Below are 19,851 nucleotides of genomic sequence, written 5' to 3' on the forward strand. Positions count from 1 at the left end.
TCCCGTCTGTGATCAGAACAAAACCCGCATCAGCGTCTGCCCCGTGCATCTGCCTCCCATCTCTCCAGGGAGGGCTCTGTTTATCTTATATTTTCTAAATATTCACTTATTACTTATCCACTCCTTAGAATTCTGTCATTTGCAGCAGGGATTTATTTGATTCTTTATTGTTACCTTTTTGACTTTTTATTACGGAAAACGTCAGACACAAAAGAGGACCACAGAAAGGCCGTCATCACCATCTTTCACAATTATCAATTTGCTACCGTCTTGGTCCATCTGCCTCCGTGCTTTTTTTGCTGGAGTATTTCAGAACAAACCACATACATGTCATTTTACCTATAAACACTAATGTTCTCTTGTTTCTTAAGTTTTCTAACTTTTTATGACTTTTTAAGTAATTTTAGACTTACAGAAAAGTTACAGAAAATGCTTCACTCAGCTTCCTCTGATGTTAAATCTTACATAACCACAGTGCAATGATCAAAACCAGGAAATTAACATAGCACCATTACCTAAACTACAGACCTTATTCAAATTCTGCCAGTTTTCCCACTACTGTCCTTTTTCTGGTGCAAGATCCTACCTTGTGTTTAATTGTCATGTCGATGAGCACTGGGTGTTATATGTAAGTGATGAGTCACTAAATTCTATTCCTGAAATTCATCATTATACTATATGTTAACTAACTTGGATTTAAATTTAAAAATAATAATTTGAAAACAATTTAAAAAATTGGCGTGTCTCCTTAGTCTCCTTCAATCTGGGACAGCTTCTCAGTCATTCCTGGTCTTTTGTGACCTTCACTCTTGACGAATCCTGGTCAGGTATTTTGTAGAATGTCCTTCAATTTGGGTTTAATGTTTTCTCTATTAACTTCTCTATACTATATTCAGAGCTAACAGTGGAGCTAGACCAAATTTCCCAATTTAGAACTATAGATCGAGGTCGTGTGTTTGGGTAAGAAGAAGACAGAAGTGGGGTGCCCTTCTCAGTGCATCATTGTCAAGGGGTACATGAGGTCAGTAAGTTATTACTGGTGATGGTAACGTCGATTACTTGTTTCAGGGGCTGTCTGCCAGGCTCCTGTGCCGTAAAAGTTCTATTTTTGCCTTCGTAATAGATATGTATCTCACAGGGAGACAGTTTGAGACTATGCAAATATCCTAGTTCTCGTCATATTTCCACGCACTAATTTTAGCAGTCCGGCAGTGGATCTTGCCTGGAACCATTATTACTGTGATGTTGGCCAAATGGTGATTTTCTGTTTCCGTCACTGCTTCTACATTGACTAATTGGAATTCTACTGTAAGAAAGATCTGTTCCTGTGTCCTTATTTATTTACTCAATTGTGTATTCGTATCAGTATTGACTCTTGCATACTTATTGTTCTCTGGGCTCTAATCCATTCCTATTGCTTTAAAAAAAATTTTTTAAATGTTTATTTTTGATATATGTAGAGAGAGAGAGACAGAGCATGAGTGGGGGAGGGGCAGAGAGAGAGGGCGACACAGAGTCCGAAGCAGGCTCCAGGCTCTGAGCTGTCAGCACAGAGCCCGATGCGGGGCTTGGACTCACAGACCGCGAGATCATGACCTGAGCCGTAGTCGGACGCTTAACCGACTGAGCCACCCAGGCGCCCCAATACCTATTGCTTTTTGTTACATGGTCCCAGATCTAGCCGCTGGGGCCTCCTTGTGCCTTTTTGATATGTCCTCATCATTTTTTGAGAACTTCCTTACATTCTGGCACTACGAGATATTCCAAGCTCATCTTGTACTTTCCCTGCCCCAGCCCTGGACGCAGTTATTTTTCACAGAGCCCTGGTTCTTTAGTAGAGGATAATACTAGGAATCAATACCTGAGTGCCACCTGAGTGCCAGCTGTGCCGTCACTGCTCCCGGGCTCTCCCGCTGGTCAGAACTAGGAGCTGCCTGCGTGAGTGCACTCCTGCCACCCCACCCCCACCCCCAGCTGTTCTGCTCACATCCCTCCTGTTGTGCCAGCCTGAGTCCCTCTTCAGTTCCCTGACCCAGATCTGAGCTGAGGCCCTCAGGGCCGCCTCTCCAGCTCCAGTGAGACACCCTGCTCATCGGCCTCTGCATTCCCTTCTTAAGCCCTTTTTTGTCCCTTCCTTTCCTTTCTCAGTTCTTTCCCTCTCCTGACATTATGGATGAATTAACTCTCCCTCCCCCTGGCTCTTTCTGTGTCCTTTTTTCCTCTTCTTACCCCCTAGAGAGATGTCAGAACTCCTGCTATGGGCATGTGAGGACACAGGTTTTCTCTTCTGAGCAGCCTCGGAACTGTCCGTCCAGTGGTATGGACACTGTCCATGTGGTTAGGATAGTTGGTTCCCACAGAAGAACCAGGGACACTGGTCAGAATTGGTCAAGTACCAGCAACTTAATGTGATTCAGCCTAATAGCAAAGTAGTTCTTAGCTGGTGGGGCTGGGTAGGGAATTTCCAGGAGGGGGCACATGTTTTTGAAAAAGTATATGCAGCAGTATGATTCTACATATGCAGATGCAAATATAAAATACCAACTTCAGGAGGTAAAGGTTGATGAAATCCTTCAATCTTGGGGGTAGACATTGTAAAGAGAATCATTACGAATAGGGGATTCTTAGAAGAAGGGGATACTGGACTTTACAGTTGAGTATGGAGCATTAAAGAGTTTCTCTTCTTTATTGGTGGGTACTTAAGTTTGAAAAGACAGGGAAACATTGACGTTTAAGCAGATTTCTTGGCCGTAGGGTTCTGGGCTTGCGGAGATCCTCTCCTGGAGATTAAAAGGGCTGACCGGAGCACAGGCAAAACCCAGCTAAGAAGGCAGCGGCTTGTGTCCTCTCCGTCACTCTGGGGCTGGACCAGAAGTTCTCTGCCTTTGTTCCACAAAAGCCTTGAAGACCTGCATGAAGGACATGAAGTTTGTGGGCTCTCAGGATAGCTGTGACTTTGCCTTCTTCCTTACAGACCAAGAAGGCCCAATGGGATTGAATGAGTGGGAGCTTTGTTAAGGGAGTAGCTTTAAATCCACAGGGTTCAAATCCACAGGAATTTGCTTAAAGTTAGTCATCTGCAGACTTCGGGACTTGAACTGCCATAAGGAACACGCTTTTTGTACTCCGTTCATGCCAAGCTCCCCCTCCAGGCACCCCATTCTAACTCCTAGGCTTGCCTCTCCCACACTGAGTGGAGGGACACTGAGGCTGGGAACTTGTCATTGGGTGTTCTACCTCTGTTCTCCCCCATCTCTGGGCTACTCTGCTCAAAGACTTACAGTAGCTCCCCATTGCCTATAGGATAGAGTTCAGATTTCTTGACCTAGCACCAAGGCCATTGACATTCTGGCCTTTGCTGATTTTTCTTTTTTAGAAAAAAGTTTTTAATGTTTACTCATTTTTGAGAGAGAGGCAGAGAGAGAGGGAGACACAGAATCCAAGGCACGTTCCAGACTCTGAGCTGGCAGCACAGAGACTAACGTGGGGCTCAGACTCACAAACTGCAGGACCATGACCTGAGCCAAAGTCAGATGTTTAACCGACTGAGCCACCCAGGTGCCCCATAGTTTCTAATTTCTAATACAAGAGTTTCTTGGAGGGCTTTGTTTACCCAAGTTAGAAGGGTCATGGGGAAACTGATACCAAATAGCCCCACTAGGTTAGAGCACAGCTCAGAAACAGAAGGCACAGGTCAGACCCCCATGTGTTTGCTCCACACAACATGCACAACAACAAAGTTGAATTATTCTTAGTTTAGAGGAACCAAAACCCCAACCCAAACCAGCTTCCATAATAAGGAAAGTTCACAGCAGGAAGTCCAAGTTATAGGGCTCTGAGATGTCACTAGGGTCCTTCCTGTCTCTCCTCCATCATGCCATCCTTGTTCTCAGGCTGGTCAGCAGATGGCAGGCAGCGGCCATGGGACAGCACCTTCTTTTGTGTCCAGTGGGTGGGAACATGGAATGTGACTCCTTCCCTCCGTTCTACTTGGTTCTACTCAGGTAGCATGCTATGCTGGGCCAGTAACTGGCCCCAGAGGCTCGTTCTCTGCTGATCAGCCCTCTGGAGGTGGGAGGTAGGTCTTGGCTTGCTCTGCACCTCCTGGGTATCAGGGGGAGGGATGGCTTTCTGAACAAACCTGGGGTTTCAGTAGGAAGAGGAAAGGAGCGTGGATCCTGGGTAGAAATAGTGCCCACTCTGTCCTTTATTAATGCCCTAGACTTGGAAGCCCAAGTAGAGAGTTGGTGACAGAGTCTGGCCCAAGATGCCAACAGAGGACAGCATGTCCTATCTCAGTCCCCATCCGTGGGAGGAATCCTCTTAGATTTAAAATCCTTTGTTTCAAATGACTGTAATGAAAAGTGACAGTTCCCGCCTCAGCACCAATCATCTTTTGCTTCAAGTCAGATGAAGGCAGCCAAGTGTGTCCAAAATGTTTTAAAATGCCAAACTTCATTGTGCATCCCTGTGGCCCTTTATTAACCATCTGGTGCCTCAGTTTTTTCCTTTTTCCCCTCTGCTAGACACTTATTAGGTTGACCCTAATTGAGTGAAATTGCTGTTTTTGTACGTGACAAGCAGTCAGCTATCAGTATTCATGAGGTTCAACGAATACACCATTTCTGACCTTCTCCACAACCCTGTGAGGTGGGTGCCGTGCTCTCGCTCTTGCTGACGGGGAACCTGACTTCAGAAAGGCCGTGCCATAAAGTCACGGAGCTGGGCTTTGAACCCGAGTCTGTCTGGCTTTTTAGCCTTAAACTTGCCTGGACAGCACACATCCTCCTCTGGGAGCCACTGACCACCGGTAATGCGGCAGGAACTCAGAGCCAGGTTGGTGTAGGGTGTGATGTGATAATTCCTGAGATCAGGGGTCTCCAACAGAGCAGACCAATTGGTCAGACTTCTTGGTGCGGTCAGTGCCCTGAGACCGAGGTGTGCTACCTGTCCCCCGCATCCCCCCTGCACCTTCCCTGCCCCCCTGTCGGGGAGGGCTAGCAGAAGGTGTGGCTGCTCTGGCAAGGTGAGAACTCCAGAGGACTTTCCTCAGGGAGGGGGAGGGAGGCTGCAAGGGATGGAACGGGCCTGCCCTCCCTAGCAGAGCCGTGCCCAAGGGGGTGAAGAGCGGCTCATCCACATCAGACCTGGCCTGGCCCTAGCGGGTGGCAGCTGGGTGGAGCAGCGGATGGACTGGGCTGTGCGGGGAGCCACCTGCCTTCGCTGGACCCTGAACTCAGAAGCTGCGTGGCCAGGCCTGCACATGACCTGCCGCTCTCCCCAGCCTTCAGGAGGCAGCACTCGCCAGGAGTTTAGGACGCCTCCATTTTTAATCCTGCCGTGTCGCAGAGTTGCTGGATGATTTGGGGCACTTCTCTAAGGTGAGGAGGACTTGCTCAGTAGTTCACCTGAATGACGGTGGAATTCCTGGGGCGCCTGGGTGGCTCAGTCGGTTCAGCGTCCACCTCTTGGTTTCAGCTCAGGGCATGATCTCACGGCTTTGTGGGTTCAAGCCCCTCATCAGGCTCTGTGCTGGCAGTGTGGAGCCTGCTTGGGATTCTGTCTCTGTCCCGTCTGCCCTCTCCGACTCACACCTCTCTGTCTCTTTCAAAGTAAACTTAAAAAAATTAGTAACAGTGGAATGCCTTCCTAAGAACAAAGAGCCCTGTTTTTATTCTTTTTTTTTAAGTGTATTTATTTATTTTGAGATAGCATGTGCATGAGTTGGAGAGGGGCAGAGAGAGAGAGGGAGACAGAGAATCCCAAGCAGGCTCCGTGTTGCCAGCGCAGAGCCCAACGCAGGACTCGATCTCCTGGAACATGAGGTCATGACCTGAGCGGAGATCAAGAGTCGGACGTTAATGAACTGAGCCACCCAGGCCCCCCAGAACTCCGTTTTTTAAATAAATTTTTGTGGTACTCGTATGAGTTTCCAAGTGCTGCTGTAACAAATTTACCAGAAACTTGGCTTACAATGACAGAAATTTATTCTCCCACAGTTCTGGAGGCCAACAGTCTAAAACGAAGGTATTGACAGGACCGTGTTCCCTCTGAAAGCTCGAGGAGGTAGGGGCACTTGGGTGACTCAGTCGATTGTCTAGCTATGGCTCAGGTCATGGTCTCCCAGTTTGTGGGTTCGAGCCCCGTGTGGGGCTCCGTGCTAAGCGCTCAGAGCCTGGGCCCTGCTTCAGATTCTGTGTCTCCTTCTCTCTCTGCTCCTCCTCTGCTCACATTCTGTCTCTCTCTTTCTCAAAAATAAATAAACATTTAAAAAAAAATAAAGCTCAAGGAGAGAACCCTTCCCCTTTTTGGCTTCTGGTGGCTCCTGGTAGTCCTGGGTGGTCTTTGGTTTATAGCTACATGATTCCAGTCGCTTGTCTTTGTTTTTATGTGGCTGCCTGCTCCGTTCGTGTTTTCTGTCACTTTCTGTCACTTTCTGTCACTAGGGACACTTTCATTAGATTTAGGGCCCACCCTAATCCATTATGATCTCATCTCAAGATCCTTAAATAATTGTGTGTGTAAAGACCCGTTTTCCAAATAACATCACATTCTGAGGTTCTGGGTAGACCTGAATTTAGACATTATTCAACCCACTAGAGTACCTCTAAATATATGAAATTAAAGGTGCTTGGTTTTGTGTGGAGGTAAGTGGGGGCCCATGACCTTGGCCTCGTGTCCTTGTTGCCTACCACCACCCTCGGCCCCCAAGGATGAGGGTCTGCAAACCACTAGGTACTCAAGGCTCCAGGAAGCCCTCGTTCACCATATCCCATGGTGATGAGACTTTGGACTTATAATTTTGAACTGATGCTGGAATACATTAAGACTCTGGGGGCTCTTGGGATTCATGGCCTAGTTCTTTGGTTAAGAGCCACTTGGTGTTTCTCAAATGTGGTTGTACCCCCCAGAATCACCTGGGAGCTTAGTAAAAAAGCAGATACCAATGAGACTTTGGGTGCTGGTCAAAACAGAGTAGACACATTTATCCCTACCCATCCACTAATACAGCTAAAAATACAGGACATTGTGTATAAAACATCAGAAGACTGAAAGGTGGAGAGAAGAACACAGTACTGAGTTCCTTGGATTTTCTATTTGCCTCCTATGTATCCCAGACTGGGTGCCAAAGAAGCCCACAACCCAGAAATGCCAGTGAGCATCAACCAGAAAAAGCCCCAAGGAAAGCTCGCTCTCTCTCTCTCGTCAAAGGACTGGAAAAGGAACAGCCTAACGAAACAAACCTTTTGGAGAGTAACACCCTATTCCTGCAAAACACCAAGGAAAATTGCTTCTCCCCTCCCTCCTGGTTCTAGTAAAGGCTAAATGGACAGCTTAGACATCCATCCTTGCTTTGTGGTAACCAACCAGGTACCCACCCCCACCTTCAGCACCCCAACCTACCCTCCCCCGATGGGTCTGGATGAGAACCTGGACCTTTACCACCACCCAGAGGTAACAAGGTGTCCCCCCCACCACGACAGTCCCCTTGAGGTGTCACTGGAGCCTAGACTTCGACCCCCACCCAGTGATGATGAGGTACCCCCTGGGTGTCATTAGAGGCCAGCTGAGGAGCTGAGATTTCCTACTCCATGGTTCTGCTGTGTCTCTCACTCTCCCTGCCAGGGTGCTGTTGGTGGAGGCCACACGGGGAGCGTGGATTTCCTCTCATCCAACGGTAGAGACTCCGTCCTTTTCCTTCCCCCACTAGCATGGTTCTTGCAAAATCCTGCTAAAACAGAAGGTTTAATATAAGCTCCAGAGTATCATAACATTATACCCCAAATGCCCAGGCTAAGTCTCAGCAAAGAAAGGAAACATATAAAGAACAAAATGGAGATTTGAGAACCAAAGAGTGTAGTAACCAAAATGTAAAAAATCACTGGAATGGCTCAATAGAAGAATGGATATGACAGAAGAAAAAAAAAATCAGTGAATATGAAAACAAACAATGGAAATTATCCAATTTAAACAACAGAGAGAAAATAGACTGGAAAAAAATTGAAGAGAGCCTTAGAGACCTAAAAAGACACACACACACACACACACACACACACAATATTTATAATTATATAAATAATAAATATTTACAATTATATATATATAATATTTAACATTCATGTACCTGGAGGCTGAAAAAGTATCAGAGAAACAATGGCTGAAAATTTCCCAAATTTGGTGAGAGATACAAACCTACAGATTCAAGAGTGAATGAAGCCCTAACAGGGTAAACCCAAAGAAACCCGCACCAGGACACCTGATAATCATCAGGCTTCTGAAAACCAGACTCTTCAGAGCCACATGAGAGGAAGGATGCATTATGTCCAGGGGAATGGCAGTTTAGGTGCAGTGGATTTCTCATCACAAATGTGGAGGCCAGAGTGCAGAGAGAACTGTCACCCCAGAGTTCTGTCCCAGTGAACAGAGAACTCCCATTCTTTAGGAATGAAGGTGAAATCAAGACATTGTCACTTGAGGGAAAACTAAGAATTTGTTCTCAGCAAACTTCCCTACAATGGTAATGAAGGGAGGTTTTCCAAAGAAAAGAAATGATAACCAAAGAAAACCTGGGACAAAGAAAGAATGGAAAGAATAAAAATATGTGTAAATGTAATAGGCTTTCCTTTGCCTCTCGAGAAAATGACATTTGACAGTTGAAACCAAATTTGTAATACTGTCTGGTGTGGATTTTAATGTCCGTAGAGGAAATGTTGAAGGTGATTGCAAGGGAGAAGGGTAAAAGAGCCCAACAGAGATAAGGTCTCTTTACTTAGCCGAGATGTAAAATGTCAATACTAGTAGACTGTGCGAAGTTGCATGTCAATAGTATGATGCCTAAAACAACCACTAGAGAATCTGTACCAAGAAATACACTCAAAAACAGTATATATAGATAAAAATGTAATTCAAATAATCTGCAAGAAGACAGGAAAAAGAAAAGATGCCTGAGCCATACTCCAGACCTGTTACTGAATCAGAACCTCCAGGATCTGTGCCTGGGAATATACAGTTTTAGTGAGTGCCTCTGGGGATGTCGACAACCAGCCAGGTTTGAGAATTTGTGGTCTAGACCAGTATTTTTTAAACAGCAAATTGCCGACCCTGTTAGGTTGTAAAATCAATTAAGGTGAACACCCACCCCCCCCCCTTCCCCACCTTTTAAAACAGAATAGAATATCGGGCCGGAAAAGGCAACACTGGAGTATATTATAGCTAGAGTAATTCTTTGTGAAATGTTTTGGTGGGGAATATAATGTGCATACGTACGAATATGTGCGTGCTCAACCCTTAGATGAGGGTAGGCTGGAAGAGACAGTGTCCCCAGGAATGACTGTCAACTGATGCTGGGTAGGAGTTGGTAGACAAGTAGCCCAGCTTTCGCAGAGTAGCGACGGGCTCATTGATGTGCCCTCTGTTGGCTTCACTCCTTGTCCTTCTTAATTCCCTACTCTCCTACATAGGTTTTTTGGGATAGTTTCTCAAACTATTTTGACTCCAACCCCTATCCCTGATTGTAGTTCTGAGGGAAGCCAGCCTAAGCCACTGTCTCTTTCTGAGCAGGACTGCACTTTGATCTTTGTGATCGCAGGGAGAGGGAAGTTGCAGGACACCAAGAGTCCAAAGCTAGCCCCAAGGGAATCAAGGGGCAGCTCCGTCCCTCCCCAGCGCAGTGCCGTGTAGGCATCGGGTGTTACGCGTGCTCCTCCTGTGAGGCCTGAGAGTGAGATCCGTCAGTCTGAGCCGTCCTGGGTTTCACAGCAAGTGTCACCCTTCCCCGGAGCGCAGAAAAACAGAGCAGGTGGTATAGCCCAGCCAGGCCTCTCTGTCGGGGTGTCAGTGGTGACGTGCAGACACAGTTCTATTACTGGACCACGGAGGGCGCACAAACCTACCCGTCCTTTCGTGGGACTCTGAAAGGCATGACTTCCAAATGGGAGCTTTAAACAAGAGCAGAGGGCCCCCCGTATCCCGCAGGTGCACCTGCTGTGTGTCCTAAGAAGGGGCATACTGGGGTCCTGGGGTGCAGCCTGGCAGCGACACTCACAGGCCTTAAGTCCCACGTAAGGAAAAGTCCAGTAACGCCAGGTCCCTACCCGGGATTTTCCCCGTGGCCTCTCATCACAGGTCCTCTGGTTAGCTGTGGCCACAGTGGTGCTTCATAATAAACAGCCGCAGGATTCCGTGATGGACAACAATAAGCACTTACCCAGCTCAGACGCCCCTGCGTTGACCGGTGGTTCTGATGATCTTGGCTGGGTTCACTCACAAACCTGGGGGTCAGGTGAGCTACACTGGGCTTGGCCGGAGCAGCGCTGCTCCACACGCGTGTCACTCCTCCTGGGACCGGAGGTTAGGCTGAACACGTTCTCCTCACGGCAGTGTCATAGGTATAAAGAGGGCGAGGCCAGCCACACACGCTCTTTTCAAGGCTCCGATTATGCTTTCTCTGCTAACACTTCACTGGCCAAAGCAAGTTATGCGGTCAAGCCCAAAGTCAAGATGCGGGGATGTATACTCCCCCTGTGGAGGCAGAGGGGAAGGGAGGCAGTGAATATTTGGAACAGCCGTCTAATCTACCACACCTTCGAACGCGCAAGATGGTTCAAGAATCCAGTGCCGGGGCGCCCGGGTGGCTCATTCGGTGAAGTGCCCGCCTCTTGACTTTGGCTCGGGTCACGACCTCAGGGTCGTGAGATCCAGCCCCGGGTGGGGCTCCACGCTGAACTTGGAGTCTGCTTAAGACTCTCTCTCTCCCCCTCTGCCCCTCCCCTGATCGGTGCCCGCATACACGCTCGCTCTCAAAACAAAAAGAGAATCCAGCGTTGTGGCAGGCACAGTGCCCGACACGCCGCAGGAGCCTAAGGTGACCGCAGACAGACCGTGCCGACACCTTTCCCTTTTCCTTGTCTCCCGCAGGCTTTTGCCGATCGTCCGCGTGCCCGCAGAGATGGGTCGAGCCCGCCAGGCCTGTGGCACTCCCCGGGGGCTGTCCTGTCACTAGGGCCCCGTGGTGGCATTAGGATGCACCTGTCGGCGGTGTTCAACGCCCTCCTGGTGTCCGTGCTGGCAGCGGTCCTGTGGAAGCACGTGCGGCTGCGTGAGCATGCGGCCGCTCTGGAGGAGGAGCTGGCCCTCGGCCGCCAGGCCCCAGAGCCGGGCCCCGCGCTGAGGATCGACTACCCCAGGGCGCTGCAGACCCTGATGGAGGGCGGCACACACATGGTGTGCACGGGCCGCACGCACACTGACCGCCTCTGCCGCTTCGAGTGGCTGTGTTACTCCAGCGAGGCCGAGGAGTTCATCTTCTTCCACGGCAACGCGTCCGTCATGCTGCCCAACCTGGGCTCCCGGCGCTTCCAGCCGGCCCTGCTCGACCTGTCCACCGTGGAGGACCACAACACCCAGTACTTCAACTTCGTGGAGCTGCCGGCCGCCGCCCTGCGCTTCATGCCGAAGCCCGTGTTCGTGCCCGACGTGGCGCTCCTCGCCAACCGGTTCAACCCCGACAACCTCATGCACGTCTTCCACGACGACCTGCTGCCTCTCTTCTACACCCTGAGGCAGTTCCCCGGCCTGGCCCACGAGGCCCGGCTCTTCTTCATGGAGGGCTGGAGCGAGGGCGCACACTTTGAGCTCTACAAGCTCCTCAGCCCGAAGCAGCCACTCCTGCGGGCACAGCTCAAGACCCTGGGCCGGCTGCTGTGCTTCTCCCATGCCTTCGTGGGTCTCTCCAAGGTCACCACGTGGTACCAGTATGGCTTCGTCCAGCCCCAGGGCCCGAAGGCTAACGTCTTGGTCTCGGGCAACGAGATCCGGCAGTTCACACGGTTCATGATGGAAAAGCTGAACGTGAGCCGGGCAGGGGCTCCCCTAGGCGAAGACTACGTTCTGGTCTTCAGCCGTACCCAGAACAGACTCATCCTGAACGAGGCAGAGCTGCTGCTGGCACTGGCCCAGGAGTTCCAGATGAAGACGGTGACGGTGTCCCTGGAGGACCACGCCTTTGCAGATGTCGTGCGGCTGGTCAGCAACGCCTCCATGCTGGTCAGCATGCACGGGGCCCAGCTGGTCACTGCCCTCTTCCTGCCCCGTGGGGCCACTGTGGTCGAGCTTTTCCCATATGCTGTCAATCCCGACCACTATACGCCCTATAAGACGCTGGCCACGCTGCCTGGCATGGACCTCCAGTACGTAGCCTGGCGGAACATGATGCCAGAGAACACAGTCACGCACCCTGAACGGCCCTGGGACCAGGGGGGCATCGCTCACCTAGACCGGGCGGAGCAGGCCCGTATCCTGCAAAGCCGCGAGGTCCCGCGGCATCTCTGTTGCCGGAACCCTGAGTGGCTCTTCCGAATCTACCAGGACACCAAGGTGGACATCCCATCCCTCATCCAGACCATACGGCGCGTGGTAAAGGGCCGGCCGGGGCCGCGGAAGCAGAAGTGGACTGTCGGCCTCTACCCAGGCAAGGTCCGGGATGCGCGGTGCCAGGCGTCAGTGCAGGGCACCTCCGAGGCGCGCCTCACCGTGTCCTGGCAGATCCCATGGAACCTCAAGTACCTGAAGGTGAGGGAGGTGAAGTACGAGGTGTGGCTCCAGGAGCAGGGCGAGAACACCTATGTGCCTTACATCCTGACCCTGCAGAACCACACCTTCACCGAGAACATCAAGCCTTTCACTACCTACTTGGTGTGGGTCCGCTGCATCTTCAACAAGATCCTCCTGGGACCCTTTGCAGATGTGCTGGTGTGCAACACGTAGCGAGCGTGCCGTGGCCAGGCCTGGGTGGGGGCGTGGCTCCTCCAGCTCAGTGGCCCTGGGCCCACTAGCCCCATGTGGTGGCTTCTGGGAATTGTTTATTTATTGAGCAGGCCTGCCCCAGGCTTGTGCCCCCATGTCATCTTACTGCATCTGGAGTGTGGGGTCCACAGTCCTCTTTGCCCTGGTACGACGGGACCCTCCCAGCCCCCTTCTCCCATCGTGAGCATCCAGACCGTGGAGAAGGTCCTTAGCGGGAGGAGGAGGAGGAGAAGGAAGAAGGAAAGTAAGAACCCTAAGGAGCCACTGGCCGAGTAATCGTGCCGTTCCCTACTGAATCTCTCTGGTTGATCTCCAGGTGTTTGGAAACTGTGAGTAGTAGATCACGTGGTTGCTTGGGTGGGTGGTTCATCAGCTTCCGTCATCATGAAATTCGCCTGTAGCACAGTGAAGGTGTGTGTGGAACATTCATTAAACGATTATAAACATCTTGGTCCAGTCTTTTTTTTTTGGACAGCAGGAAGTGGGCTGTTAGTCGGTACCCACATGCTCTTTAACCCCAGCTGTCACCTGAGGCAACGCGGTGATGGGAAAGCGCCGAGGACTGTGACGTGAGACAGGCTGGTTGGATTTCCTCTTGATCGCTGGACGGATATCACATTTCCGGCTAAGTGGGGCAACGAGGCTGGAAGCGGGAGGCACAGGGCTGTGGTGAGCAAGAGCAGTGTCCACCAGGGGGTTTTCTTAGGCTGAAGAGGACTCCCAAGACCACAACAGACCACACTTGGCATCGGGTCCCCTTAGAAGGACATAGGACAGGACGTTCAGCAGGAGAGCGTAGAGCACTTTTCTTCTGCAGGAGGAGCCCTCACACCAGCTCCGGGGCCATCCTCGCCCTGTTCCGCAAGTCCGTGCTCGAGGGTGACGGGGCAAGACCCATGTCAGTAGTTGGGGCCACTGGCTTAGAAGCCCCATAGGAGCCATTCTCTTTCAAACAACGGTCTTAGTTCCCAGGCCCCTCAAGGAACATCCTGGATTCTAAAGCCATTGCACTCAGGGGAGCCCCCAGCTCTGGCGTCCCACCAGATATTTTAGTTCATTCACAGCCCTTCCAGTGCAGATGTAGCTTATCTGTCAGACGTCAGTTTTACTGTGAGCAGTTTTGCCAAATAGCACACCTGACATTCCACCTTTGTCTGGCTTCCGTGGAAACAGCTAAGATCAACTGTGTCCTGAGAGAAGAGAACCTGTTGCAAGTCTGACTCCTGGGAGGGACAGAAAGGGGGTCCAGGAGGTAGAGTCCCAGGCTGTAGCTCAGTTCTCAGATTGTCGCACCAAGCCGATCAGGAGTTCTGGAGCCAAAGTTGTGAATTAGATGAGTAGCCTGGTCACTGGCTGAGGGCTGCTGTGGGAAGCATGGCCTCGGTGCCGGTTGGTGGTGGGTTCAGAGTAAGAGATCTAAAGTGGCACATTCTCACGGCCACCTGTGCCTCCCTGACATTCCTCTTACCCAGAGTATCTTTGTCCCTAACTGTAGCCTCCATCTGCCACCTTCTCCAACTGCCACGTTCATCCACACAGAAAGATTCAGTTCATTTGGAAGTTTCACACACCGCCGGTGTGGAGGTAAAATGACCCAATTATTTGCAAACCACTTGGTGGGTTTTCACTAAAGCTGAACACATCGTTACCCTGTATCTTGGCAACTCCACTGCTAAGTATACCCAAGAGAAATGAGTACTTATGTCATCAAAAAGACATGGATAAAATCTTCACGGCTCTACACAGCCAGAAATTAAACCCAGAGTTTTATCAACAGGTAGATTCATGCCAAGGACACAGCAATTAAAAAAAAAAAAAAAAGAAATCTGGGTATACGCAGCAGTGTAAATCTTACAGATACAATGTTGAGTGAAAGAATAAATGTTGTATGATTCCATTTCCATGAAGTGCCAGAAGAAGAAGAAAAATCTATGGCAGTAGAAGTCAGAACCGCTACTGGGAAGGGTAAAGACAGATGGACACGAGGGAACTGGGGAGGTTGGGAATGTCGAGCTGGGTGGTGGTCACACAGCGATTATCCGTGTAAGCAGTCATCAGCTTATACTTGAGATTCGTGCACTTTATATATTTTACGTACATTATACCTTAATTAAAAAGAAACAAAACCTTGGCTCAAGGGGCAACTCTTCTGGAAAATTCAGTGTGTGTCTCCTCCAGCTCCTTGGTAATTAGGGCCTGCCGCATCCCCCAGACCCCAGCCGTGCCCCCGTCATGGCCTGATACTCTGCTCCTGCACGGGGTTGCCCACGGGCTAGCGGCTCCGTGTGGGTGTTTATGTGCGTGGATCATGATGTAGAAGAGGCTCCGTGAATGGTTCATTGTTTCAGTGAAATGATGGATTTCTGCCTGTGTCCAAATGGCTTTTCACAAATTTATTAACTCTGGTTTTTTTTCTCTTAACATTATAACATGAACACTTCACCATGTCACTGAAAGTTATTCTCTGAAAACAAGATTCTGGTTGGCTGTAGACCATTCTATTGGATGGACTCACAAAAAAATGGATATCCTTTCCCCAGATCACAGCATCTGTTACCTGGCACGAACCTGGACCTACGTGCCCAACAGCCCAGCCCAGGCCCTTCGACAGCACTGACTGTTTTTTCTTTTGCTTCTTCTTTTTAACATATTTCTTTCATTGATGTTTAGTTGATTTACAGTGAAGTGCATAGATTTTTTTTTTAATATATGAAATTTATTGTCAAATTGGTTTCCATACAACACCCAGTGCTCATCCCAAAAGGTGCCCTCAATACCTATCACCCACCCGCCCCTCCCTCCCACCCCCCATCAGCCCTCAGTTTCTTCTCAGTTTTTAAGAGTCTCTTATGCTTTGGCTCTCTCCCACTCTAACCTCTTTTTTTTTTTTTTCCTTCCCCTCCCCCACGGGTTTCTGTTAAGTTTCTCAGGATCCACATAAGAGTGAAACCATATGGTATCTGTCTTTCTCTGTATGGCTTATTTCACTTAGCATCGCACTCTCCAGTTCCATCCACGTTGCTACAAAAGGCCATATTTCATTCTTTCCCATTGCCACGTAGTTGAAGTGCAAAAATCTTCAGTGTAGAGTTCCGTGAGTTTCACTCATACATACTTCTTTGTACCCCCACGCCCTTGCAAGATGTAGATTATTTCCATCATCCCCATATTTGCAGTTAAAAAAATTTTTTAAATGTTTATTTTTGAGAGAGAGAGAGAGATTGGGAGAACCTGTGCAAGCGGCAGAGGGGCAGAGAGGAAGACACAGAATCTGAAGCAGGCTCCATCTAGGCTCCAAACTGTCAGCACAGAGCCCCACGTGGGGCCCAAACTCACAAACCGCAAGATCATGACCTGAGCCGAAGTCGGATGCTTAAGCGACTGAGCCACCTAGGTGCCCCATATTTGTGTTTTTTTTAAACATTGGAGATTTAGTAGGCAAGAATTGCTTGTTAGTATATGGGAGTCATAAGAGCGCATTTAACATTAAGGGTATTAACATTTTGTCATTACTGTTTGTTTTAAATTTGTGTCTTAACACAGCCCATCAAAGGATCAGGGGAAGGGAAGGGCAGCGTGAGAGCTGGGATCTGGGGTGCTCAGGAAGCCCCTCCGACAAGCCCTTCACAATAACCAGCGGCTCCCTCCGCATCCCGTGAGCCAGCTCTGAGGTCACCTTGCTGGCTGTGGGGGAGGGGGGGTGGCAGCAGGCCAGTGCGAGGCTGGGAGGGGAGCACACCTGGACACCTGATGCAAAGCAGACACCGGAGGGGTGCTCCCCAGCCCCTGACTGTCTAGTCTCTGGCCGCCCCTCTCGGCCACCCCTGTGTGGTCAGGCAGTCTAGGTTCATCTGCCTCTGCCCCAGGCGTCTCCCAACAGCGCGTATGGCCCCATGGAGGGTGTCTTCGTGAGGGCCTCCCCCTCCCAGGACAGGAGGGTAGCATCAGGCCCGCACATAGTCCTCTTCAGATGCGGGAGAGGGTGGAAGGGAGGCAATGACACGCTGCTGTTCCTCCCGCGGGGGGTGCGGCCCTGCTCTCTCCCTGTCCCCGGGGTTGAAGATGGTGACAGTCTGACCAGGCCCTCCTGGTCAGCACCACGGGCAGAGACCAAGGCCGCACCCACATGCGGAAAGGCCCTGTGACGTCTCCCTTCAGGAGCCATACTGGCTGTGGGACTCCAGGGCCTTTAAAAAAAAGTTTTCCTGTCTCACGTTCAGGTCCTTCATCCATTTTGAGTTTACTTTTGTATATGGTGTAAGAATGAAATCCGGCCATTTGTAGCAACGTGGATGGAACTGGAGGGTATTATGCTAAGTGAAATAAGTCAGGCAGAGAAAGACAGATACCGTATGTTTTCACACACATGTGGATCCTGAGAAACTCAACAGAAGACCGGGGGGAGGAGGAGTTGCAGAAAGGGAAGGAGGCAAACCACAAGAGACTCTTAAATTCTGAGAACAAACTGAGGGTGGATGGGGGGTGGGGTAGAGGGGAAAGTGGGTGATGGGCATTGAGGAGGGCACCTGTTGGGATGAGCACTGGGTGTTGTATGGAAGCCAATTTGACAATAAATTATATTAAAAAGAAAAGAAAGAAATAAAGGAGTTTTCATTTCGCCTCCCAAAGGAAACCTCATGAAGGCACACAGCTAATTTAGAATTTGAGATAATTCTGTCTGACTTGGGGAATAAAAAGCATGAAAAGGTGCAGTTGCCTTCTGGGAGCTTACATCCTATGGAAATAACCTGTGCCAGGATGTTGCGCTTTCAGACTTCGTAGGTTCAGCTAGGTCAGCCTTTTTCTAGGATGGCTAAGGTGTAGCAAACAAAATACAAAATACTCCAACTTGAATTTCGTGGAACAAATATTTGGCAACACTACCTTCTTCCAACTGATGGAAAGTGTGAGGCGGGGAAGGTTAATAATCTCTGTGCCCTTTGCCCCTGTTGTCCGAGTGGAAACCAGAGGCACTGGTGGGAGGGAAGCCTCACACATGCCTCGGCTCCAGTAAGAAGTAGGGACGAAGCCAAATGCCTGAAAAGATGCAGGGAAACTGGTTGTCTCGTGTGCATTGCTGATAGGAATGTAAAATGTAGTCTGGGAACAGCTTGGCAGTTTCTTAGGAAATTAAACATATCACCATGAAACTGCACTCGTGGGCATTTACCCCAGGGAAAAAATTCTGCATGAGAATGTTAGAGTAGCTTTAATTGTATTAGCCCCAAACTAGAAATGACCCAGCTGTCCTTCAGTGGGTGAGCTGTAAACAAACTGTGGTCCCTCTGCACCACGGGATACCAAATAATAAAAAGGAACAGTAATAAAAAAAGGGAACAGACTATTGATAAGAGCAACAATCTGCATGGATCTCAGGGGCGTTGGGCTGAGTGAAAAAAGCCAGTCTCAACAGTTTACAGCCTGTGTGATTCCATTTCGATACCATTCTGAAAATGACAAAAATGGTAGAGATGGGGAACAGGTTTGTGGTTGCCGGGGGTTAGGGTGGGTGAGAATAAAAGGGGTGGGTGTGACTACCTAGGGGTAGCAGGAGGGAGACCTTTGTAGTGCTGGAACAGTTTCGGATGTCAATTGCCGTGGGACTTAAGGGACCTACACGTGACAAAGTGACATGGAACCATGCACATACAGTATGGCAGTGTTAAGTTTGTGGTTTTGGTATTGTACAATACTTATGGAAGACATAACCACTCGGGGATACTGGATGAAGGATACACAGGACCTCCCCGTACTATCTTTGCAACCACTATGAATTTGTAATTATGTCAAAAGTTAAAAAAAAAACAAATCCTTGGGAGGAGGAGAGGAGCAGGATCCAGGCTGGGCCTGGAGGAAAAGTTCAGGGAACTGCACAGCCTTGGAGGCTGCTACTGGAGCTGTGAATTCAGGAGCCAGAAGCTGAGCTCCGGTCCGAGGCTCAGGATGCCACGGTCACTGTCGCAGCTGCTGCCACTGTCACAGCCACCTCAGTCACCACAGAGCCGGTGACCGAAAATAGCCGAGAGGAGCAAGAAGATGTCCTCCACCTCACTCTCCAACCGTCCCATGAGTGCATCCAAATAGTGGCATCTAATTTGCATCCCGAGACCTGCTGGGCTGCAAGGGAGTCTGGGTAATAGCATATGCAGCCTGGGCAGCACAGGAGGCCTTCCTAGGAGGGCGGGTTGGATGACCTGATCCAAATTACACATCCACCACTGTCACCCCCCCAGGGCTAGATGTGTCTTTGTGTGGGGACAGAGCTTCAATGTGTGCAGGGCAAAGAAATAATGTATCTATTCCTTCCCACCACAAAAGTCAGCAAGATGCCTGGTGTGAGTGTGTGTGTTTTAAATGTTCACTAGAATAAGGCAATCAAATGTGCAAGAAGCATTCACCATTGGATTTGCCTTTATGCACTAGCCTCCCTGGTTACGCCCTGTGTCAGTCACGTGGACATGTGGAGGTGAGGCCCTTGTTCCTTGGTGTTATGCGGGGTCTGTGGTATAAATGATCCTCTAGAAAATGATGCTGGGGAGACACACACAAGAAACTTTAAAAATCATATTCTTGGGGAGGAGCCAAGATGGCGGAACAGCATGGAAGTTTTTTGTGTGTCTCACGTCCATGAAATACAGCCAGACCAACACTAAACCATCCTACACACCTAGAAAACTGATTGGGGGATTAACACAACAATCTGCACAACCTTAACCACAGAATTCAGGTACGCGGCACGGAGAAGTGAACTTGGGGAGCGAGAAGGTGCAGGAAGGGAGGTGCTTTTGTGAGCCAAGAGAGGACGGAGACTGGGGCGGGGGGGTGGGGGAGAGAATACGGGAAAAGCACCCCTCCGCAAAAGCAGCTGGAGAGAAAGTGGAAAATTGGAAACAGCCGCAGGGACTAAACTAAAAAGGGAGAAGGGAAAAAGGAGAGGGTTTAAGTTCCATTAAGACTGTACACAAGGGGAGCGCAAAGGCTGCAACTCCGCAGCTCCATACCTGGCGGTGCTCTGGTGGGAAGGGCGAATCCCCAGGAACAGAGTGG

General features: G+C 49.8%; 1 protein-coding gene and 1 long non-coding RNA gene across 13 annotated transcripts in view; one reads left to right on the forward strand and one right to left on the reverse strand.

Moving 5' to 3' along the window:
- Positions 1-19,851, forward strand: part of POMGNT2 (protein O-linked mannose N-acetylglucosaminyltransferase 2 (beta 1,4-)) — a 74,054-nt gene that overhangs the window by 34,082 nt on the left and 20,121 nt on the right. For 6 of the 10 annotated variants that reach the window (XM_045436953.1, XM_045436954.1, XM_045436956.1 and 3 more), the window contains one exon: positions 10,918-13,250. The exons of 2 other annotated variants lie outside the window; for them this stretch is intronic. In XM_045436953.1, coding sequence (XP_045292909.1) covers positions 11,023-12,765 — 1,743 coding nt within the window. In that variant the 5' untranslated portion in view covers positions 10,918-11,022 and the 3' untranslated portion in view covers positions 12,766-13,250. Of the gene's footprint in view, positions 1-4,526; positions 5,382-10,125; positions 10,283-10,917; positions 13,251-19,851 lie in introns of those variants that run through there. 2 more of the 10 variants (XM_045436950.1, XM_045436951.1) reach the window with 2 other exon arrangements.
- On the reverse strand, positions 2,654-19,850 carry LOC123575928. Of its 3 annotated transcripts, none has more exons than XR_006701100.1 (3): positions 10,208-10,717; positions 7,544-7,732; positions 2,654-2,909 (listed from the first exon to the last, which is right to left on the reverse strand). It is a non-coding gene; the product is annotated as an uncharacterized LOC123575928 (long non-coding RNA). The 3 variants fall into 3 exon arrangements; XR_006701101.1 differs by lacking the exon at positions 2,654-2,909 and adding an exon at positions 5,381-5,617; XR_006701102.1 differs by lacking the exon at positions 2,654-2,909 and adding an exon at positions 19,806-19,850 and having other exon boundaries at positions 7,428-7,732; positions 10,208-10,521.

The sequence above is a fragment of the Leopardus geoffroyi genome, chromosome C2 (assembly GCF_018350155.1).
Source record: "Leopardus geoffroyi isolate Oge1 chromosome C2, O.geoffroyi_Oge1_pat1.0, whole genome shotgun sequence".
NCBI classification, from domain to species: Eukaryota; Metazoa; Chordata; class Mammalia; order Carnivora; family Felidae; genus Leopardus; species Leopardus geoffroyi.